The sequence below is a fragment of the Oncorhynchus tshawytscha genome, linkage group LG15 (genome assembly GCF_018296145.1).
Source record: "Oncorhynchus tshawytscha isolate Ot180627B linkage group LG15, Otsh_v2.0, whole genome shotgun sequence".
Lineage (NCBI taxonomy): Eukaryota > Metazoa > Chordata > Actinopteri > Salmoniformes > Salmonidae > Oncorhynchus > Oncorhynchus tshawytscha.
The window spans coordinates 37,062,852-37,087,665 of NC_056443.1; the positions used below are offsets into that span (position 1 = coordinate 37,062,852).

General features: G+C 44.4%; 1 protein-coding gene across 1 annotated transcript in view; it reads right to left on the minus strand.

The window, feature by feature from the left end:
• The window catches only part of LOC112267340 (zinc finger protein 638), a 67,986-nt gene extending 43,742 nt beyond the window's left edge, over positions 1 to 24,244 (minus strand). The window contains exons 1-8 of the mRNA XM_042297822.1: positions 24,219 to 24,244; positions 20,786 to 22,778; positions 18,928 to 18,989; positions 18,116 to 18,421; positions 17,783 to 17,901; positions 16,082 to 16,347; positions 3,957 to 4,100; positions 1,814 to 1,971 (exon numbers count right to left, since the gene is read on the minus strand). Of these exons, the coding sequence (XP_042153756.1) occupies positions 1,814 to 1,971; positions 3,957 to 4,100; positions 16,082 to 16,347; positions 17,783 to 17,901; positions 18,116 to 18,421; positions 18,928 to 18,989; positions 20,786 to 22,778; positions 24,219 to 24,244 (3,074 nt within the window). The remainder of the gene's footprint in view (positions 1 to 1,813; positions 1,972 to 3,956; positions 4,101 to 16,081; positions 16,348 to 17,782; positions 17,902 to 18,115; positions 18,422 to 18,927; positions 18,990 to 20,785; positions 22,779 to 24,218) is intronic.
• Positions 24,245 to 24,814: the final 570 nt, after the last annotated feature.

Sequence of the window (24,814 nt, forward strand, 5' to 3'; positions counted from 1 at the left end):
TTTAACTTATATCATACTATATATATATATATATATGAACCAAACATTAGGAACACCTTCCTAATTAAGTTGCAAACCCCACCCCCAAAAGCGTTCCACAGGGATGCCGGCACGTCAAGTTGGTTGAATGTTCCTTGGATGGTGAACCATTCTTGGATACACACGTGAAAAACCCAGCATCGTTGCTGTTCTTTGACACATAGAATTAGTTCACTAGTATACTCTATCACTGTGTATTCTACAGCTAACTATATCCTACTGTATATACTAGAGTTAACTAATTATAGCAAACTGTATATATAGTTAAAGTGGCAATGTGTCATTTCAAAGTCTAAGAAAAGGTAGATCTGTTCTATGTGATCTATTTCTATGCTTCACGTTTGTAAATTTAGTTTGAGACTTTTACTTTTGTACACCAGCTTAAAAAAACAGGTGAAAAGATAATATTTCTGTTTATGGAAAATATACTTCACAGAAATGTAGATGTTACAATGACTCTCTACACTATACTAGATTATTATAGATGTTACAATGACTCTCTACACTATACTAGATTATTATAGATGTTACAATGACTCTCTACACTATACTAGATTATTATAGATGGTACAATGACTCTCTACACTATACTAGATTATTATAGATGGTACAATGACTCTCTACACTATACTAGATTATTATAGATGGTACAATGACTCTCTACACTATACTAGATTATTATAGATGTTACAATGACTCTCTACACTATACTAGATTATTATAGATGTTACAATGACTCTCTACACTATACTAGATTATTATAGATGGTACAATGACTCTCTACACTATACTAGATTATTATAGATGTTACAATGACTCTCTACACTATACTAGATTATTATAGATGTTACAATGACTCTCTACACTATACTAGATTATTATAGATGTTACAATGACTCTCTACACTATACTAGATTATTATAGATGGTACAATGACTACACTATACTAGATTATTGTAGATGTTACAATGACTCTCTATACTAGATTATTGTAGATGTTACAATGACTCTACACTATACTAGATTATTGTAGATGTTACAATGACTCTCTATACTAGATTATTGTAGATGTTACAATGACTCTACACTATACTAGATTATTGTAGATGTTACAATGACTCCCTATACTAGATTATTGTAGATGTTACAATGACTCTCTACACTATACTAGATTATTGTAGATGTTACAATGACTCTACACTATACTAGATTATTTTAGATGTTACAATGACTCTCTACACTATACTAAATTATTATAGATGGTACAATGACTCTCTACACTATACTAGATTATTATAGATGTTACAATGACTCTCTACACTATACTAGATTATTATAGATGTTACAATGACTCTCTACACTATACTAGATTATTATAGATGTTACAATGACTCTCTACACTATACTAGATTATTATAGATGTTACAATGACTCTCTACACTATACTAGATTAATGTACATGTTACAATGACTCTCTACACTATACTAGATTATTATAGATAATTATATATATTACTATTATCAATATCATAATGTATATAGAGTTAACTAATGAAATAAATAACTAACTAATATCATAATGTATATAGAGTTAACTAATGAAATAAATAACTAACTAATATCATAATGTATATAGAGTTAACTAATGAAATAAATAACTAACTAATATCATAATGTATATAGAGTTAACTAATGAAATAAATAACTAACTAATATCATAATGTATATAGAGTTAACTAATGAAATAAAGAAAAGAGTGCCTGATTTCTCTTACTTTTCATCGGTAGACTTGTTGGTTTGGTTCAGTTCCTTGGAGTCGTCCAGCAGAGCATCTTTCTCCGTTAGTACGGTGACGGTCTGGCCTTTGATGGTCAGGTTCTTACAGCTAGCCAGCTTCTTAGCATCCTCCTCCCTCTCAAACAACACAGATGCCTAGAGAGGGGGATGGAGGGAGCAGAGAGAGAGAGGGGGATGGAGGGAGCAGAGAGAGAGATGGGGGGATGGAGGGAGTTACAATGAGAGAGAGAGAGATGGGGGGATGGAGGGAGCAGAGAGAGAGAGAGATGGGGGATGGAGGGAGGAGAGAGAGATGTTACAATGGGGGATGGAGGGAGGAGAGAGAGATGTTACAATGGGGATGGAGGGAGGAGAGAGAGAGAGGGGGATGGAGGGAGCAGAGAGAGAGAGAGAGGGGGATGGAGGGAGCTGGCCTTTGATGGTCAGGATGTTAGCTAGAGAGAGAGAGAGGGGGATGGAGGGAGCAGAGATGGGGGATGGAGGGAGCAGAGAGAGAGAGGGGGGGGGGATGAGAGAGGAGGGGAGAGCAGAGAGAGAGAGGGGGATGGAGGGAGCAGAGAGAGAGAGAGAGGATGGGGATGGAGGGAGCAGGAGAGAGAGAGAGAGAGGGGGATGGAGGGAGCAGAGAGAGAGAGAGAGAGGGGGATGGAGGGAGAGAGAGGGATGGAGGGAGAGAGAGAGGGGATGGAGGGAGCAGAGAGAGAGAGAGGGGGATGGAGGGAGGAGAGAGAGAGGGGGATGGAGGGAGGAGAGAGAGAGGGGGATGGAGGGAGGAGAGAGAGAGGGGGATGGAGGGAGAGAGAGAGAGGGGGATGGAGGGAGGAGAGAGAGAGGGGGATGGAGGGAGGAGAGAGAGGGGGATGGAGGGAGGAGAGAGAGAGAGGGGGATGGAGGGAGAGAGAGAGAGAGAGGGGGATGGAGGGAGCAGAGAGAGAGAGAGAGGGGGATGGAGGGAGCAGAGAGAGAGAGAGAGGGGGATGGAGGGAGCAGAGAGAGAGAGAGGGGATGGAGGGAGAGAGAGAGAGAGGGGGATGGAGGGAGCAGAGAGAGAGAGGGGGATGGAGGGAGAGAGAGAGAGAGAGAGGGGGATGGAGGGAGCAGAGAGAGAGAGAGGGGATGGAGGGAGCAGAGGATGGAGGGAGCAGAGGAGAGAGGGGATGGAGGGAGCAGAGAGAGAGAGGGGGATGGAGGGAGCAGAGAGAGAGAGAGGGGGATGGAGGGAGCAGAGAGAGAGAGAGGGGGATGGAGGGAGCAGAGAGAGAGAGAGGGGGATGGAGGGAGCAGAGAGAGAGAGAGGGGGATGGAGGGAGAGAGAGAGAGATGGGGGGATGGAGGGAGCAGAGAGAGAGAGAGGGGGATGGAGGGAGCAGGAGAGAGAGGGGATGGAGGGAGGGGGATGGAGGGAGCAGAGAGAGAGGGGGATGGAGGGAGAGAGAGAGAGAGGGGGATGGAGGGAGCAGAGAGAGAGGGGGATGGAGGGAGCAGAGAGAGAGAGGGGGATGGAGGGAGCAGAGAGAGAGAGAGGGGGATGGAGGGAGCAGAGAGAGAGAGAGGGGGATGGAGGGAGCAGAGAGAGAGAGAGGGGGATGGAGGGAGCAGAGAGAGAGAGAGGGGGATGGAGGGAGCAGAGAGAGAGAGGGGGATGGAGGGAGCAGAGAGAGAGGGGGGGATGGAGGGAGCAGAGAGAGGGGGATGGAGGGAGCAGAGAGAGAGAGAGGGATGGAGGGAGCAGAGAGAGAGAGAGGGGATGGAGGGAGCAGATGGAGAGAGAGAGGGGGATGGAGGGAGCAGAGAGAGAGGGGATGGAGGGAGGAGAGAGGGGGTGGGAGAGAGAGGGGGATGGAGGGAGGAGAGAGGGGGGTGGGAGGAGAGAGAGCGTTTAGTTTATTAGACCACTAGTTTTTTTTAGTTTTTTTTTTAAATACACCAAAACCAATATGAAGAGAAGCGGAGGAGGCCGGAAGAGAGATGTATTCGTGGTTGATTAGTTGTGTCTTTGGACATGACGGGGAACATCAACGAAGGGAAAGACCAGTGTTTGTGAATACCTGGTTTATGGCCTTGAACTATAGGAACGATTGGGGTTCGGGGTACTCCGGACATCTGGTAAGATACAGTACCTGCTGTATGGGCTTGAGCTGGATGACGGTGTTGATCTTTCCGAAGGGTTCCACGGCCTTCACCACCTCATCATGAGCTGTGTGTTGGGGGATATTCTTCAGTCTTAACAGAGCGGAGGTCCCTGGTGCTCCCTTCTTCTTAGTCTAGAGAGAGAAAGAGAGCGAGACCAGACTGCTATTGGTAGTGAGCTGTGTGTTACAGGGGATATTCTTTAGTGTTGGTAGAGGGGATATGCTTTAGTGTTGGTAGTGGGGATATTCTTTAGTGTTGTTAGTGGGGATATTCTTTAGTGTTGGTAGTGGGGATATTCTTTAGTGTTGGTAGTGGGGATATTCTTTAGTGTTGGTAGTGAGCTGTGTGTTAGAGGGGATATTCTTTAGTGTTGTTAGTGGGGATATTCTTTAGTGTTGTTAGAGGGGATATTCTTTAGTGTTGGTAGGGAGCTTTGTGTTGTTACAGGGATATTCTTTAGTGTTGGTAGAGGGATATTCTTTAGTGTTGGTAGTGAGCTGTGTGTTAGTGTTGTTAGGGGATATTCTTTAGTGTTGTTAGTGGGGATATTCTTTAGTGTTGTTAGTGGGGATATTCTTTAGTGTTGGATATTCTTTAGAGGGATATTCTTTAGTGTTGGTAGGGATATTCTTTAGTGTTGGTAGGGGATATTCTTTAGTGTTGGTAGAGGGGATATTCTTTAGTGTTGTTAGTGGGGATATTCTTTAGTGTTGTTAGTGGGGATATTCTTTAGTGTTGTTAGTGGGGATATTCTTTAGTGTTGTTAGTAGGGGATATTCTTTAGTGTTGTTAGTGGGGATATTCTTTAGTGTTGTTAGTGGGGATATTCTTTAGTGTTGGTAGAGGGATATTCTTTAGTGTTGGTAGAGGGGATATTCTTTAGTGTTGGTAGTGGGGATATTCTTTAGTGTTGGTAGGGGATATTCTTTAGTGTTGTTAGTGGGGATATTCTTTTAGTGTTGTTAGTGGGGATATTCTTTAGTGTTGTTAGTGGGGATATTCTTTAGTGTTGTTAGTGGGGATATTCTTTAGTGTTGTTAGTGGGGATATTCTTTAGTGTTGTTAGTGGGGATATTCTTTAGTGTTGTTAGTGGGGATATTCTTTAGTGTTGTTAGTGGGGATATTCTTTAGTGTTGTTAGTGGGGATATTCTTTAGTGTTGTTAGTGGGGATATTCTTTAGTGTTGTTAGTGGGGATATTCTTTAGTGTTGTTAGTGGGGATATTCTTTAGTGTTGGTAGTGAGGGATATTCTTTAGTGTTGTTAGGGGGATATTCTTTAGTGTGAATGTGTGTGTCGGGTGGGATATTCTTTAGTGTTGTTAGTGAAGTGTGTGTTAGTGGGGATATTCTTTAGTGTTGGTAGTGAATATCTTTAGTGTGTAGAGGGGATATTCTTTAGTGTTGGTAGTGAAGTGTGTGTTGTAGGGGGATATTCTTTAGTGTTGTTAGTGGGGATATTCTTTAGTGTTGGTAGTGGGGATATTCTTTAGTGTTGGTAGTGGGGATATTCTTTAGTGTTGGTAGTGGGGATATTCTTTAGTGTTGGTAGTGGGGATATTCTTTAGTGTTGGTAGTGGGGATATTCTTTAGATATTCTTTGGTAGTGGGGATATTCTTTAGTGTTGTTAGTGGGGATATTCTTTAGTGTTGTTAGTGAGCTGTGTGTTACAGGGGATATTCTTTAGTGTTGGTAGTGGGGATATTCTTTAGTGTTGGTAGTGGGGATATTCTTTAGTGTTGGTAGTGGGGATATTCTTTAGTGTTGGTAGTGGGGATATTCTTTAGTGTTGGTAGTGGGGATATTCTTTAGTGTTGGTAGTGGGGATATTCTTTAGTGTTGGTAGTGGGGATATTCTTTAGTGTTGGTGTTAGTGGGGATATTCTTTAGTGTTGGTAGTGGGGATATTCTTTAGTGTTGGTAGTGGGGATATTCTTTAGTGTTGTTAGTGGGGATATTCTTTAGTGTTGGTAGTGAGCTGTGTGTTACAGGGGATATTCTTTAGTGTTGGTAGAGGGGATATTCTTTAGTGTTGTTAGTGGGGATATTCTTTAGTGTTGGTAGTGGGGATATTCTTTAGTGTTGTTAGTGGGGATATTCTTTAGTGTTGTTAGTGGGGATATTCTTTAGTGTTGGTAGTGGGGATATTCTTTAGTGTTGTTAGTGAGCTGTGTGTTACAGGGGATATTCTTTAGTGTTGGTAGTGGGGATATTCTTTAGTGTTGGTAGTGGGGATATTCTTTAGTGTTGTTAGTGAGCTGTGTGTTAGAGGGGATATTCTTTAGTGTTGTTAGAGGGGATATTCTTTAGTGTTGGTAGTGAGCTGTGTGTTACAGGGGACATTCTTTAGTGTTGGTAGAGGGGATATTCTTTAGTGTTGGTAGTGAGCTGTGTGTTACAGGGGATATTCTTTAGTGTTGTTAGTGGGGATATTCTTTAGTGTTGGTAGTGGGGATATTCTTTAGTGTTAGTGAAGTGTGTGTCGGGTGGGATATTCTTTACTGTTAGTGAAGTGTGTGTCTTTAGTGGTGGGATATTCTTTAGTGTTGTTAGTGAAGTGTGTGTTAGTGGGGATATTCTCTAGTGTTGGTAGTGGGGATATTCTTTAGTGTTGGTAGTGGGGATATTCTTTAGTGTTGGTAGTGGGGATATTCTGTTAGTGTTAGTGTAGTGGGGATATTCTCTAGTGTTGGTAGTGGGGATATTCTCTAGTGTTGGTAGTGGGGATATTCTCTAGTGTTGGTAGTGGGGATATTCTCTAGTGTTGGTAGTGGGGATTCTTTAGTGTTGGTAGTGGGGATATTCTCTAGTGTTGGTAGTGGGGATATTCTCTAGTGTTGGTAGTGGGGATATTCTCTAGTGTTGGTAGTGGGGATATTCTCTAGTGTTGGTAGTGGGGATATTCTCTAGTGTTGGTAGTGGGGATATTCTCTAGTGTTGTTAGTGGGGATATTCTTTAGTGTTGGTAGTGAGCTGTGTGTTAGTGGGGATATTCTTTAGTGTTGGTAGTGGGGATATTCTTTAGTGTTGGTAGTGGGGATATTCTTAGTGTTGGTAGTGGGGATATTCTCTAGTGTTGGTAGTGGGGATATTCTCTAGTGTTGGTAGTGGGGATATTCTCTAGTGTTGGTAGTGGGGATATTCTCTAGTGTTGGTAGTGGGGATATTCTCTAGTGTTGGTAGTGGGGATATTCTCTAGTGTTGGTAGTGGGGATATTCTCTAGTGTTGGTAGTGGGGATATTCTCTAGTGTTGGTAGTGGGGATATTCTCTAGTGTTGGTAGTGGGGATATTCTCTAGTGTTTTTAGTGGGGATATTCTTCAGTGTTGGTAGTGGGGATATTCTTCAGTGTTGGTAGTGGGGATATTCTTCAGTGTTGGTAGTGGGGATATTCTTCAGTGTTGGTAGTGGGGATATTCTTCAGTGTTGGTAGTGGGGATATTCTTCAGTGTTGGTAGTGGGGATATTCTTCAGTGTTGGTAGTGGGGATATGTTGGTTCAGTGTTGGTAGTGGGGATATTCTTCAGTGTTGGTAGTGGGGATATTCTTCAGTGTTGGTAGTGGGGATATTCTTCAGTGTTGGTAGTGGGGATATTCTTCAGTGTTGGTAGTGGGGATATTCTTCAGTGTTGGTAGTGGGGATATTCTTCAGTGTTGGTAGTGGGGATATTCTTCAGTGTTGGTAGTGGGGATATTCTTCAGTGTTGGTAGAGGGGATATTCTTTAGTGTTGGTAGTGAGCTGTGTGTTACAGGGGATATTCTCTAGTGTTGGTAGTGGGGATATTCTCTAGTGTTGGTAGTGGGGATATTCTCTAGTGTTGGTAGTGGGGATATTCTTCAGTGTTGGTAGTGGGGATATTCTTCAGTGTTGGTAGTGGGGATATTCTTCAGTGTTGGTAGTGGGGATATTCTTCAGTGTTGGTAGTGGGGATATTCTTCAGTGTTGGTAGTGGGGATATTCTTCAGTGTTGGTAGTGGGGATATTCTTCAGTGTTGGTAGTGGGGATATTCTTCAGTGTTGGTAGTGGGGATATTCTTCAGTGTTGGTAGTGGGGATATTCTTCAGTGTTGGTAGTGGGGATATTCTTCAGTGTTGGTAGTGGGGATATTCTTCAGTGTTGGTAGTGGGGATATTCTTCAGTGTTGGTAGAGGGGATATTCTTCAGTGTTGGTAGTGGGGATATTCTTCAGTGTTGGTAGTGGGGATATTCTTCAGTGTTGGTAGAGGGGATATTCTTTAGTGTTGGTAGTGAGCTGTGTGTTACAGGGGATATTCTTTAGTGTTGTTAGTGGGGATATTCTTTAGTGTTGTTAGTGGGGATATTCTTTAGTGTTGTTAGTGGGGATATTCTTTAGTGTTGTTAGTGGGGATATTCTTCAGTGTTGGTAGTGGGGATATTCTTCAGTGTTGGTAGTGGGGATATTCTTCAGTGTTGGTAGTGGGGATATTCTTCAGTGTTGGTAGTGGGGATATTCTTCAGTGTTGGTAGTGGGGATATTCTTCAGTGTTGGTAGTGGGGATATTCTTCAGTGTTGGTAGTGGGGATATTCTTCAGTGTTGGTAGTGGGGATATTCTTCAGTGTTGGTAGTGGGGATATTCTTCAGTGTTGGTAGTGGGGATATTCTTCAGTGTTGGTAGTGGGGATATTCTTCAGTGTTGGTAGTGGGGATATTCTTTAGTGTTGGTAGAGGGGATATTCTTTAGTGTTGGTAGTGAGCTTCAGTGTTGTTAGTGGGGATATTCTTTAGTGTTGTTAGTGGGGATATTCTTTAGTGTTGTTAGTGGGGATATTCTTTAGTGTTGTTAGTGGGGATATTCTTTAGTGTTGTTAGTGGGGATATTCTTTAGTGTTGGTAGTGGGGATATTCTTCAGTGTTGGTAGTGGGGATATTCTTCAGTGTTGGTAGTGGGGATATTCTTCAGTGTTGGTAGTGGGGATATTCTTCAGTGTTGGTAGTGGGGATATTCTTCAGTGTTGGTAGTGGGGATATTCTTCAGTGTTGGTAGTGGGGATATTCTTCAGTGTTGGTAGTGGGGATATTCTTCAGTGTTGGTAGTGGGGATATTCTTCAGTGTTGGTAGTGGGGATATTCTTCAGTGTTGGGTAGTACAGGGGATATTCTTCAGTGTTGGTAGTGGGGATATTCTTCAGTGTTGGTAGAGGGGATATTCTTTAGTGTTGGTAGTGAGCTGTGTGTTACAGGGGATATTCTTTAGTGTTGTTAGTGGGGATATTCTTTAGTGTTGTTAGTGGGGATATTCTTTAGTGTTGTTAGTGGGGATATTCTTTAGTGTTGTTAGTGAGATGTGTGTTGGGGGGGATATTCTTAGGTCTTAAGAAAGCCGGTGTCCCTGGGGCTCCCTTCTTCCCCTGGGAAAAATAGACCTTTTTGACCTGTTCGAGATTTTATATTATTTCCACATGGGTTGAAGACAAAAAGAGAGATGAGAGGAAGGGGGGATTGAGGTTGAGAAGAGATAATGAGGAAGAGGGAGAGGGGAATGAGGTTGAGAAGAGAATGAGGAAGAGGGAAATTAGGTTGAGAAGAGAAAACGAATGAGGTTGAGAAGAGATAACGAGGAAGAGGGGAATGAGGTTGAGAAGAGATAACGAGGAAGAGGGGAATGAGGTTGAGAAGAGATAACGAGGAAGAGGGAGGGAATGAGGTTGAGAAGAGATAACGAGGAAGAGGGGAATGAGGTTGAGAAGAGATAACGAGGAAGAGGGGAATGAGGTTGAGAAGAGATAACGAGGAAGAGGGGAATGAGGTTGAGAAGAGATAACGAGGAAGAGGGGAGAGGGGAATGAGGTTGAGAAGAGATAACGAGGAAGAGGGAGAGGGGAATGAGGTTGAGAAGAGATAACGAGGAAGAGGGGAGAGGGGAATGAGGTTGAGAAGAGATAACGAGGAAGAGGGGAGAGGGGAATGAGGTTGAGAAGAGATAACGAGGAAGAGGGGAGAGGGGAATGAGGTTGAGAAGAGATAACGAGGAAGAGGAAGGGGAATGAGGTTGAGAAGAGAACGAGGAAGAGGGGAATGAGGTTGAGAAGAGAACGAGGAAGAGGGGAGAGGGGAATGAGGTTGAGAAGAGATAACGAGGAAGAGGGGAGAGGGAATGAGGTTGAGAAGAGATAACGAGGAAGAGGGGAATGAGGTTGAGAAGAGATAATGAGGAAGAGGGAGAGGGAAATTAGGTTGAGAATAGATAATGAGGAAGAGGGAGAGGGAAGTGGGGTTGAGAAGAGGGGAATGAGTTTGAGAAGAGATAACGAGGAAGAGGGGATTGAGGTTGAGAAGAGGGGAATGAGTTTGAGAAGAGATAACGAGGAAGAGGAAAATTAGGTTGAGAAGAGAGAAGGTTGAGGTTGAGAAGAGAGAAGAGGGGAATGAGTTTGAGAAGAGATAACGAGGAAGTTGTTTGTGTTTTTATATTTGTGCTGGAGTCGTCTTGGACATTTTAGAGCCTTTCCAGACCATCAGTGTTTCTCATATATATACAGTGCCTTGCGAAAGTATTCGGCCCCCTTGAACTTTGCGACCTTTTGCCACATTTCAGGCTTCAAACATAAAGATATAAAACTGTATTTTTTTGTGAAGAATCAACAACAAGTGGGGCACAATCATGAAGTGGAACGACAATTATTGGATATTTCAAACTTTAACAAATCAAAAACTGAAAAATTGGGCGTGCAAAATTATTCAGCCCCCTTAAGTTAATACTTTGTAGCGCCACCTTTTGCTGCGATTACAGCTGTAAGTCGCTTGGGGTATGTCTCTATCAGTTTTGCACATCGAGAGACTGACATTTTTCCCATTCCTCCTTGCAAAACAGCTCGAGCTCAGTGAGGTTGGATGGAGAGCATTTGTGAACAGCAGTTTTCAGTTCTTTCCACAGATTCTCGATTGGATTCAGGTCTGGACTTTGACTTGGCCTTTCTAACACCTGGATATGTTTATTTTTGAACCATTCCAAGTACTTTCGCAATAACATTTAAAAAAACTCTCTCTCATATATATATATATATATATATATATATATACACACACACACACTTTTTTTTTCTTTTAAATCGGACAAGTAGATCTATTTACCTTTGCTCGCTGCGTGTTTGTTCTATGGGAGAGAAATATTCAGAGGTCCATTCAAATTACGAGTGCCATAGGGAGGGAACGGCCAGAATCGAATATATAGGCTGCGAAAATAGTCTAGAATGTATTTAGTATTTACTGCTCAAACTATTACCACTGCACCGGTTTACACTTTATATGGCCTGCGTACGAACGAACGTGCGAATTAAAGTAACAATTAACTGAATTATTGCAAACAAACCTGCCTGCTTGCCCTTTGTGCATCTACTGCTGTTGGCCTTCCAAACTGCACCTAATTCCACGATGATGTTGAAGCCTATTTTCCCTTATCGTAATCTTTCTATTTCTCTGGTTAGGTCTACGTTAGCCTAGCTGACGCACATTTTTTTTTAAATGTATTTGTATTTTTTAAAAATCTTTATTTAACTTGGCAAGTCAGTTAAGAACACATTCTTATTTTCAATGACGGTCTAGGAACAGTGGGTTAACTGCCTGTTCAGGGGCAGAATGACAGATTTTTACCTCATCAGCTCGGGGATTCGATCTTGCATCAAGTCCAACGCTAGGCTACGCTGCTGCCCCAGAAAATGTCTATCCATGGACAGTAAAACTTGGCAACGTAGCGTATTCTCACGCGGGGTGAGAACATACGGTTTTTAAAAAAGCGTTTTATTATCTTAAAAAGGTTAGAGCAATATTTTTATTATTCTTATTATTTTTATTTATTTATTATTCATGCCGCCACCAGCGGATTTTTTTTGCGGCTCACCAGTTGGGAACCGTGTGTGTGTCCGACCGATGCAGGTGATTATTTATTATATATTATTATCCTAATGATTAGCCCAACAGGATAAATACAAATAAATGAATAAGTTGCCATTTTGCTGCTCCAGTTGGGCTACAGGTGAACAAATCGCTAATCGCTAATAGATGTATAGGCTACAGGTGAATATGCTAATCGCTAATAGCTGATGACACGGACCATGTATAGGCCACAGGTGAACAAATCGCTAATCGCTAATAGATGTATAGGCTACAGGTGAATATGCTAATCGCTAATAGCTGATGACACGGACCATGTATAGGCCACAGGTGAATATGCTAATTGCTAATAGCTGATGACACGGACCATGTATAGGCTACAGGTGAAAATGCTAATCGCTAATAGCTGATGACACGGACCATGTATAGGCTACAGGTGAATATGCTAATCGCTAATAGCTGATGACACGGACCATGTATAGGCTACAGGTGAATATGCTAATCGCTAATAGCTGATGACACGGACCATGTATAGGCTACAGGTGAATATGCTAATCGCTAATAGCTGATGACACGGACCATGTATAGGCTACAGGTGAATATGCTAATCGCTAATAGCTGATGACACGGACCATGTATAGGCTACAGGTGAATATGCTAATCGCTAATAGCTGATGACACGGACCATGTATAGGCCACAGGTGAATAAATCGCTAATCGCCAATAGCTGATGACACAGACCATGTATAGGCTACAGGTGAATATGCTAATCGCTAATAGCTGATGACACGGACCATGTATAGGCTACAGGTGAATATGCTAATCGCTAATAGCTGATGACACGGACCATGTATAGGCTACAGGTGAATATGCTAATCGCTAATAGCTGATGACACGGACCATGTATAGGCTACAGGTGAATATGCTAATCGCTAATAGCTGATGACACGGACCATGTATAGGCTACAGGTGAATATGCTAATCGCTAATAGCTGATGACACGGACCATGTATAGGCCACAGGTGAACAAATCGCTAATCGCTAATAGCTGATGACACAGACCATGTATAGGCTACAGGTGAATATGCTAATCGCTAATAGCTGATGACACAGACCATGTATAGGCTATAGGTGAATATGCTAATCGCTAATAGCTGATGACACGGACCATGTATAGGCTACAGGTGAATATGCTAATCGCTAATAGCTGATGACACGGACCATGTATAGGCTACAGGTGAATATGCTAATCGCTAATAGCTGATGACACAGACCATGTATAGGCTATAGGTGAATATGCTAATCGCTAATAGCTGATGACACGGACCATGTATAGGCTACAGGTGAATATGCTAATCGCTAATAGCTGATGACACGGACCATGTATAGGCCACAGGTGAATAAATCGCTAATCGCCAATAGCTGATGACACAGACCATGTATAGGCTACAGGTGAATATGCTAATCGCTAATAGCTGATGACACGGACCATGTATAGGCTACAGGTGAATATGCTAATCGCTAATAGCTGATGACACAGACCGTGTATAGGCTACAGGTGAATATGCTAATCGCTAATAGCATAGCTGATGATACGGACCGTGTATAGGCTACAGGTGAATATGCTAATCGCTAATAGCATAGCTGATGATACGGACCGTGTATAGGCTACAGGTGAATATGCTAATCGCTAATAGCATAGCTGATGATACGGACCGTGTATAGGCTACAGGTGAATATGCTAATCGCTAATAGCATAGCTGATGATACGGACCGTGTATAGGCTACAGGTGAATATGCTAATCGCTAATAGCATAGCTGATGCTACGGACCGTGTATAGGCTACAGGTGAATATGCTAATCGCTAATAGCATAGCTGATGATACGGACCGTGTATAGGCTACAGGTGAATATGCTAATCCCTAATAGCATAGCTGATGCTACGGACCGTGTATAGGCTACAGGTGAATATGCTAATCGCTAATAGCATAGCTGATGATACGGACCGTGTATAGGCTACAGGTGAATATGCTAATCGCTAATAGCATAGCTGATGATACGGATATAGGCTACATTCACGGTCTGATACAGTGCAGTCGGAAAGTATTCATAACCCATAATGACATAGCAAAAACTTTAGAAATTAGTTTTTTTATTTATGAAAATGAAATATTTTTACAAAAGTATTCAGACTCTTTACTCAGTACTTTGTTGAAGCACCTTTGACAGCGATTACAGCCTTGAGTCTACACCAATTCAGAGAGGCATGATGGGAAAAGCTAACAGACTTCACGTCTGTGACAGAGATACCCATCAAATGTCTGAAGAGTCACAATGAGACACACCATGTGTCATTTCATAGTGTTGATGTCTTCACTATTATTCTACAATGTAGAAAGTAGTAAAAATAAAGCAAAACCCTGGAATGAGTAGGTGTGTTCAAACTTCAGACAGACAGACAGAGACACGCAGCCTTCGGTAAGTATTTCAGATCCCCAGAGTTGTTCCACATTCTGTTGTCTAAAATGGATTAAAAGGAAAGAAAATCCTCAACAATCTACCCCCTAAATGACAAAACCAAAAACGAGTTTAGAATTTAAAAAAAATTATACAATTTGCAAAACAAACATTTATTTTTACATCTTTTGCTATGAGACTCAGGTGCATCCTGTTTCCATTGATCATCCTTGAGATGTTTCTACTACCAGATTGGAGTCCACCTGTGGTAAATCCAATTGATTTGGACATGATTTGGAAAGGCACACACCTCTCTATATAAGGTCCCACAGTTGACAGTGCATGTCAGAGCAAAAACCAAGACATGAGGTCGAAGGACTTATCTGTAGAGCTCCGAGACAGGATTGTGTTGAGACACAGATCTGGGGGAGGGTACCAAAAATGTCTGTCCATCATTCTTAAATGGAAGAAGTTTGGAACCACCAAGACTCTTCCTAGAGCTGGCCGCCCGGCCAAACTGAGCAATCGGGGGAGAATGGCCTTGGTCAGGGAGGTGACCAAGCACCCGATGGTCCTTCTGACAGAGCTCCAGAGTTCCTCTGTGGAGATGGGAGAACCTTCCAGAAGGACAACCATCTATGCAGCACTCCATCAATCAGGCCTTTATGGTAGAGTGGACAGACAGAAGCCACTCCTCAGTAAAAGGCACATGACAGCCCACTTGGAGTTTGCCAAAAGGCACCTAAAGACTCTCAGACCATGAGAAACAAGATTATCTGGTCTGATGAAACGAAGATTGAACTCTTTGGCCTGAATGCCAAGCGTCACGTCTGGAGGAAACCTGGCACCATCCCTACGGTGAAGCATGGTGGTGGCAGCATCATGCTGTGGGGATGTTTTTCAGCAGTAGGGGCTGGGAGACTAGTCAGGATCGAGGGAAAGATGAACAGAGCAAAGCACAGAGAGATGAAGAAAACCTGCTCCAGAGCGCTCAGGACCTCAGACTGGGGTGAAGGTTCACCTTACAACAGGACAACGACCCTAAGCACACAGCCAAGACAACGCAGGAGTGGCTTCGGGACAAGTCTCTGAATGTCCTTGAGTGGCCCAGCCAGAGCCCGGACCTGAACACGATCAAACATCTCTGGAGAGACCTGAAAATAGCTGTGCAGCGACGCTCCCCATCCAACCTGACAGAGCTTGAGAGGATCTGCAGAGAAGAATGGGAGAAACTCCCCAAATACAGGTGTGCCAAGCTTGTAGCGTCACACCCAAGAAGACTGGAGGCTTTAATCATATACAAATAATAATATTTTTTTAAACAGACACTGCCAGCGACTTCTACTATTTGTCTGTTGTCATAATCATCTATATGAGCATTTGGCTGACCCAGTGGGCCACAGACGCCACCCCCCCTACCAAGATGGTCCAGCCCGGTTCTGATGTCAAGCACCATCCAGCGTAGTCAGACCTCTCCAGTGACTTTTAAAATGGGGGGGGGGGGGACACGCTATGCCGAGGGACCGCAGCTGTGCCAAAACTACTCCGTACCCTAGTCAGGCCTTTTTTATGGCGGCAGTTCAAATGGGGGTTAAAGTTGTTCGGAGACCGTCATTTTTAGGCACGGAGCCGCCGCCGCGATGCCAACGTTGACCGTTCAGTACTATGGGAGTGACAATGACATCATCACGATGACATCATCACGATCAGCTGTCTGAACGTCTTCACCTTGTGGAAGATCCCATCTTATCAGTCTTATTTTAAAAAAATAATAATTTTAACACACACAAAAGCCATACCTTGGAAGGAGCTGAGCTGGACGATTTGAAGGATGATTTGGAGGGCGAGGAGGATTTCTTGTTTGACGTCCTCCCAGATCCGGTGCCTGCCTTGCCACCCTTGGACGTTCCCGTTTCAGTCTTCCGGGAGGAGGAGCGGCCTCCCTTGCCGGCACCTCCCTTGGCAGAAGTGACTCCTTTCTTTTTGGCGAGCTCGGCCAGGAGAGCAGGGGCCAGGGACTGCATCAGAACTTCTAGACTGGTGTTCTTAGTCAGGGAGAGGCCAGCTGGAAAACAAAGGGATGGATCAAAGAGAAGCCGGCTGGAAGGAGAGGGGGAGAGAGAGGCCGGCTGGAATGAGAGGGGGAGAGAGAGGCCGGCTGGAAGGAGAGGGGGGAGAGAGAGGCCGGCTGGAAGGAGAGGGGAGAGAGAGGCCGGCTGGAAGGGAGGGGGAGAGAGAGGCCGGCTGGAAGGGAGGGGGAGAGAGAGGCCGGCTGGAAGGAGAGAGAGAGGCCGGCTGGAAGAGAGAGGCCGGCTGGGGAGAGAGAGAAGCCGGCTGGAAGGAGAGGGGGAGAGAGAGGCCGGCTGGAAGGAGAGGGGGTGACATTGGGTCAGGGTGTGAGAGAGGCCGGCTGGAAGGAAGGGGGTACTGGTTCTCTGGAACCAGAGTGTAAAGGCGGCTGGAATTAATCAATGTGATTTCGGCTTGATTCTTCACATCCGGCTGGAAGGAGACTTACCTTCCATCTGGAAAAACTAAGGCCGGCTGGAAGGAGGGGGAGAAAGGCCGGCTGGAAGGAGTTCCTCCCCCACTTTGGAAGGAGAGGGGGAGAGAAGGCCGGCTGGAAGGAACCCTGGGGGAAAGAGTCCCTGGATCCTTGAGAGGGGGAGACTGAAGCCGGCTGGAAGGCTAAGACTGTCCCATCAGCTAAGAACCCTGGAAGGCTAAGACTGTCCCTGGGAGAAGCCTGGAAGGCTAAGACTGGCCGGCTGGAAGCTAAGACTGTCCCTGGGCTCTCCCCTTCAGGCTAAGACTGTCCCTGGGCTATCCTTCAGGCTAAGACTGTCCCTGGGCTATCCTTCAGGCTAAGACTGTCCCTGGGCTGGATCCTTCAGGCTAAGACTGCCCTGGAAGGATCCTTCAGGGGAAGACTGTCCCTGGGCTATCCTTCAGGCTAAGACTGTGACATTGGGTCAGGGTGTGAGAGATAAGTAATGTACTGGTTCTCTTGACCAGAGTGTAAAAGAATTAATCAATGTGATTTCCTTGATTCTTCACATCCTCTCGACTTACCTTCCATCTCAAAACTAATTGGAGGAGAAAAGCTGAAGTTCCTCCCCCCACTTTTGAAGGCGAGAGGAATCAAGGAAAGACCATTGAGATTCAACTGCACCTCTTCACACTGCATCATTAACCCTGGGCTCTCCTTCAGGCTAAGACTGTCCCTGGGCTCTCCTTCAGGCTAAGACTGTCCCTGGGCTCTCCTTCAGGCTAAGACTGGCCCTGGGCTATCCTTCAGGCTAAGACTGGCCCTGGGCTAACCTTCAGGCTAAGACTGGCCCTGGGCTATCCTTCAGGCTAAGACTGGCCCTGGGCTAAGGTCAGTGTTAGGCCACTTTAGAATGTGTGAACACTCATTTAGCCCCGGGCTAAAAGCGGTCTCCTCACCGGGCTGTAAACAGGATAATTGTTCCCTCTCTCTCTCTCTCTCTCTCTCTCACCAGATGACTCCAGTAGTTTCTTGGCCAGTCTCTCAGCACTGCTAGACTTCTGCTGGCTGCTCTTCCCTCCTCCTGAAGGGCTCCTCTTCCTCGCCTCCCGACGCTCCCGCTCATAGCTCCTAGAACGCGACCTGGATGAATTAATTCACTTCAATTATTTGAATTTATTTTATTACACGTAAAAAAAAATATTCAGATATAAATAGACATTTTAAAATCATAGAGTAGTTTTCATTCATCTGAAAAAATTATACACTTTAAAAAAAATGTATCAACTAGAAATAAAATAAAAAAACACTACAATACAGTCTATTGACTTTTCTGTCATCTTACCTCCTCCGGGATGAAGAAGTTGTCTGGGGCGAGCGGGAACGCCGACGTTCCCGATCCCGGTGCGAAGACGACGACGCCGGAGGGTCACGCTCCCGACGCGAACCAGGAGACCGGGAACGCCGTCTACCGGCGCTGTGTCTACGTTCCCGGGAGCGGGATCGTTCCCTGGATCGAGGTCGGCGAGCAGAGGAGGAAGTGGTGCGGTAGGAGGAGAGGCGAGGAGAAGGAGAACGGGACAGAGAACGGGAGTTGGTCTGGCGACGTTTGGAAGAACTCTGGTTGTTGTCATTTCTACTGGGAGCAGGGCTGGAAGGAGAGAGAAGAGGAGGGAGAGAGGAGAGGACGGAGAAAGAGAGGGAAGGAGAGAAGGGAACTAGGCCAGTAAGCACAGCCTGAAGAAGTTATTCTGGTTTCAAATGTCAGCTAAGAACTGAGTCAGCGATGACCGTCAGAGGGATCCCTTCTACTTTAGAACCCAGTACAGGGAACTTCCTCACCTTGATACAGTTTCCCGTTCCAGTCAGGATACCTGGAAGAAGGAAAAAGGGGATTTGGCATAAATGTACAACGTGATGGCGATCGCTGGGATCATAGATATCAAGTCGCCTTTCTGCGATTCCCTCGCATCCTATTTCCCTCGACCTCCTTTCTCAGCTGTATTAGAGGAGAATCTATAGAGTCCACTAGGACTTTCTCCTCCAATGGACTTAGAGTAGGAGATGAGGGGAGAGGACACGAGGAATATACTACATTTAGAAAGAGCCAGGCAGACATTATATTTAAAAAACAAAAAGACAGGAGACATAACCCACAATTTCCTGAGCAGCCGGCAGTTGTCGATGTGGAGGCTGGTGTTTTGATGCTCAATCCAGTTCTGTTGGTCAAAACAGAGACGACAGTCAGTCTGAGTCAGTCTCCACCGCGTCGCCCTCAAACAAGGCCTTTCAATATCAGTTTGGTTTCCCACCTTGCAGCTAGTGCAAAAAGTCCAATTTCTCTGCTTTTATATAGCAGGAGTTAGTTAAAAATGCTATACTACACAAATAGCTAGTTACACAGCCTAGTTACACACGCTGCCTGTTCTACCAAGAACAACACTAGGTAGGTACGGCAAGAGTCTGTTGGGGGGGTCTGACGGGGAAAGCAGCAGCATCTGGAATCTTCTCTGTAGATTCTCTGGAACGGATTCTCTCGGCAGCCATCTCCCCCCCAAAAAAAAACTAACAAAGTAACTAAATAAATTGTATGAAAAGTTGGTAGAGGAGTATGTGGTGAGAGTTACGGTCATTGGTTTACACCGTATCCAGGGGTTCGAGTGAGATAGAGATATATATAGAGAGATAGATATAGATAGAGAGATAGATAGATATATATAGAGAGATAGAGAGATATATATAGATAGAGAGAGATATAGATAGATAGATATAGAGAGATATATATAGATAGATATAGATATATATATATAGATAGAGAGAGAGATATAGATAGATATAGAGAGATATATATAGATAGATATATATAGATAGAGAGAGATATAGATAGATATAGAGAGATGTATATAGATAGAGAGATAGAGAGATATAGAGAGATATATAGAGAGATAGATATATATAGATAGAGAGATATATAGAGATATAGATATAGAGAGATAGATATAGATAGAGAGATAGATATATATAGATAGAGAGAGAGATATAGAGAGATATAGAGAGAGAGATAGAGAGATAGAGAGATATAGATATAGATATAGATAGAGATATAGAGAGATAGATATAGAGAGAGATAGATACATGTGGCATAGTTAGCTAAATCATTCATTCATTGACCATGGTAAAGGCCTATTGATAGAACAAGGGTAACTGTTTATACAGAGTCAAAAAAATCTTGAAAACATCGTCTGCCTCGGGCAAATCAAAGTCATCGAAAGACACACATTAAACTCAATGTCTTATAAAGTCAACAAGGCATTTATATACAAATACAATTACAATATTTCAAGAGGTTTGAAAAAAAAAAAAAAGATCTATAAAGAAATCTCATGACATACAGTATTCAATAATTACAATATAATGTTGAATACTGTCCAGGATTTAATGTTTACATATTCCTCGAGTCAACTCAAGCAATTTGCTAATATTTTACTCTAAAAAGCATTTTCACATTATTTCCATCTGTTTTAGTACATCTCAACTCACCGTGCATTGGTGGGGGGGGGGTCAACGAGTGGTAATCGCTTCATAGCTAGACTTACGTTTTTGAATTAACAAAATGGAAACACATTCAACAAGAGAAGTCTTGAGATACAACATGAGGTTCAAAGATACACAAAACCAAAAAGTCAGTACGAAGGGGTTCAAGACCTGGGTTCACATACTATTTGACATTCCAAATCATTTATATTTGCTTGATTAAAACTGCAATCAAGGCAGGCTGGAGCAGGGCTGTCATTGGAGGGCCAAAACACCCGTTTAATTATCTGGGACTGATTCAGACCCGGGGTAGAAGCAAAAACAAATGTTGTGTTTCGGGCCTTCGAGGACCAGAATTGAACAGCTCCTTGGGCTAGAGATAAAAAAACTCAACGCATTTGAAATGGTATCTCAACCCAGGTCTGGTCAAGACAGGTTATAGTATGACGAAAACTCAGGTTATAGTATGACGAAAACTCACCTTTAGCTGCGCACATTCTACGTTACAGAGAGAACAGGTATGAGGAAAGATTCTGGGAGAAGCTGCGGAGTAATCGCTCATCGTGGTCGGGGCCGGCAACCTCGTCGGCACCATCAACGTTGGGGGTGGGATTTGCTGGAACATCGATGGCGGTGGACCCATCCGGGGAGGCGGACCCATCTGGGGAGGCGGACCCATCGGGGGAGGTGGACCCATCGGGGGAGGTGGACCCATCGGGGGAGGCGGACCCATCGGGGGAGGCGGACAAGTCACCGGAACGTGACCGGGAGGGGGAACCGACGGATTCATGACGGGGAATAAGGGAGGCCACATGAGGGGTGGCGTGGGAGGAGGAATCCCCACTGGGATACCTCCGATCTTGAGTCTTGCATCTCCTCCAACTCCACCACTAAGAACCACCAGGTCGGACCGAGGCTGAACCTGGCCTCGAGCAGTGCCTCGATTCTGAGATGAGAGGAGTCGGTCGAGTCCTTGGTCTCCGCCGTGGACAGGGATGTTCATAGGTTTGGGTGCTGCTTTAGATAAGTCGTGGGTTTTGAGGGTCTTTTGGGTTAGGCTGGAAGGCGGAGGAAGACCGATACGAGTGTCGTTGTCATTCTTGGGGAGAGAGATAGAACCCTGGACTGCAGCGCTGCAAATCTGCTGTTGCTCGGAAAGGACGGAGGTCATGGATCTTCCAACACACGGTGTCCCGGTGTGCCCGCTTGGAGAGTCTCTGACAGAGTATTTCATCGACTCTTTCGGGAGCGGATCTTGTCCGCCGTAACTATTGGATCGAATATTGTCATAACTGTCGTATTTAGAAGCATCAATATTTCCATAATCGATAACTTTGCTCTGTCCTCCACCTAAGTGGTCCGACCCCGGGCTGGGTCTGTTGTCATGCCGATGGTCCACATCCATGTTTCTATTGGCCTTACGGATGCAGATGTCTCTGAGGATGAAGGGCAGGTTGTCTGGGGTCAGCTGATCGTCTGGATAGTGGCTCAGGAGCTCCAAGTCCTCGTTGGACAAGCCAAAACTCGCCAGGATGTTGCTGGCGGACTCTGGTGTGTACCGGGCTGGAGGATCAGTGCCAGACGAGGCGGAGACACTCAGGGGCGCCTCAGAACCCATTGAGGTGGGTCCCGGCTCTCCCGCACCACCAAACCCAGAGGTTTGGCTTTGGTACATCTGGGAGGTGGAAGGGGACGACTGAGGGAGGGGGGAGGAGAAGAGTTTAGAGGAAGCAGACTGGGTCAGGTGGCCAGACCAGGAGGCCATGGAGCTCTGCTGGTCGCTGCAGGACCGGCCAGAGGTGTAGCTACCCATCCCTACCCTAGACGAAAGCTCATCCCCGGGGTTGCGATTCAGGCGAAGATTCATTTGGGTCTGCTGGTTCTGTTTCTGCTGCACCATCTGGCTGAGCAGTCTCACGTCCTCTCTGGCCCAGCGGATGTGGTGGTCTATCTCCAACTCCGGGGTCATCCCGGTTGATCTCTGCCCCAGGTTGTACCCCATCGAGGACATCATGCCCCCCTGGCTGGAAAAACCAGAGGAACCACCAGCAGAGACAGGGCCCAGACCCAGGCGTGAGGCCAACAGAGGGTCCATCCCAGACTGGGCTTGTGTGAGTCCATACCGCCCCATCTGAGCTGGTGTTCTCTGGGCTTGTGAAGAGTACTGACCCCCTAACGGATTATATAGGGGATGGTACATGTTATTGGTGGTGGATGCCGCTTTCAAGAGGTTGAGGAAGAGGGCAAGAGGAGGGTGAGGGGAGGGTAGTGGATGGTTGGCGCAGGTAATGGCGTTGGCGATGTTTCCCGCGGCAACGAGTTGATTGATGGCGAGCTGTGCTTTGAGCTGGGCCAGAAGCAGGGAGGCGTGGCATAAGAGGCGCTGCGGGGGCGGGATTCCAACTCCCAGCCCTCCAATCAGACTCAGTGGGCTCGAAAGGGGAGCAGCACAACGCTCCAATAGCAACGCAAAGCTGAAAGAGTTGGAGAGGAGAAAGACACAGAGAGGAGGATTATTGGTTGGTCTTCTCTCTGGCTTGTCCTGTGACAGGGCTATAGACAGTAGTAATCAAACTGGAAAACAAGACTGGCTTTTTGGGATTGATCAGTTTGGTCAGTTTCCATTTTGTTTCACACAAGCACTTTCAAAATCAGTTCCGATCCAGGTCAAACTGTTCTAGCACAACTTCTAGAACATCGGGCTTCTGTTGGTTAGGTCTAGACAGAGCAGAGGATTGTTCATGTGTCTTCACTGGAGAAAACAAAAAAACTGCAAGCAAACAGGGAACAGACAGGAAGGGGGGGAATAGGTGGTCATTGTAAAAACGTACAAACTTAACACACAGTTTTAGTGACATTTGAAAGACGGTGAACAGCTTTCTAACAAAGATTAGACATTAACAACAACTGATATTGATACTTCATATCATGTACAACAAAATATAATATATAATAATAGTGACATTGACCAAAAAGGAAAGGATAAACAAAGACAAACAGTCAATTCAGAAATTCAAAACAGGGCTTGTATCAAATACTACTGTATTATTACTACAGCTAAAGTAACAGTTGTGGATCAGATTCAGCTAAAGTAACAGTTGTGGATCAGATTCAGCTAAAGTAACAGTTGTGGATCAGATTCAGCTAAAGTAACAGTTGTGGATCAGATTCAGCTAAAGTAACAGTTGTGGATCAGATTCAGCTAAAGTAACAGTTGTGGATCAGATTCAGCTAAAGTAACAGTTGTGGATCAGATTCAGCTAAAGTAACAGTTGTGGATCAGATTCAGCTAAAGTAACAGTTGTGGATCAGATTCAGCTAAAGTAACAGTTGTGGATCAGATTCAGCTAAAGTAACAGTTGTGGATCAGATTTAGCTGAAGTATATATAAAGTATATATAAATACATTTTACTATGTTAATACAAGATTCTACAATGTTGCAGTGGAACGATAATCTTGATAAAAAAGCAACATCTATTAGCGAGAAACATTGTATTTATTATTATTAAGCCCAATGCTGGACGAACGGGGCCTAACTTTACTCCTTATAGTTCAAGGGCCTTACATGTTCTGTTTAAAGGTTAATTGGCTCTAGAAGCCAAAACGAGACAAATAATCCATCTAAACAATAAATAGAATTATCAAAATTGCCGATACGATTCTAGAAAGATAAATCTCACATCAAAATAATTTAACAAATACAATAATAATGATTTAACTCGTTTCACCACAGTCGTAGACAACAACACATTTACACACGTGTTTTCAGACGGTCTTCCGTGAACATGGAAACATGGCCGTGTGGGTTACCCTAAACCTAAATAAAAAAGGTTAATTTATTAATTTAACCTTTAGGTTTTTAGAAGAATACACCGGGAACACAAGTTACTACAGAACACTGAATTTGACATACGCTGGCAAACACACCGACAGCGACATCACATTTTTGGTATCACCAGAATTACATTTGTTTCCAACGTAACGTCGCGTTCGCCTTGCAGCGTTGCGTTTCTGTGTGGTATGTTGGAAATATCGAACGCGGCCGACCGTATGCTGTAGAATGGAAATAGTAGCAGAAGGCGACTATATCACAACCAGATGATGGCGCGCGCAAGCAGTGTGAGTGCAATAATTGAATAATATAGATTTCTACATTCACTTTGCAACGCTTGCACACACAAAGCTAGCGATGTAGTCAGTCCGTTAGGTCATTTCAGCTATAAAAAAAAAATGAAGGGGCGGATCCTTAAGAGGTTTTAAAACAACCGGTGTGCACAAGGTGTCATGGTACACCAGAGGTACATTCACTTCCAATGGAACTCCGCAGCATTGCATTGCATTGCAAGAGGCAGTTGTGATGCATACGTTGGATTTATCCATAGCGTAGACTTAAAGAAACAGTAGGAAAAAAAGGTGAATATTGAATTTCTGCTGCACACATATCCACAAAACATTTTGGATTGTATAATGAAAAAAGTTAGACTGCAGAATGTATTACGCAGCATTGAT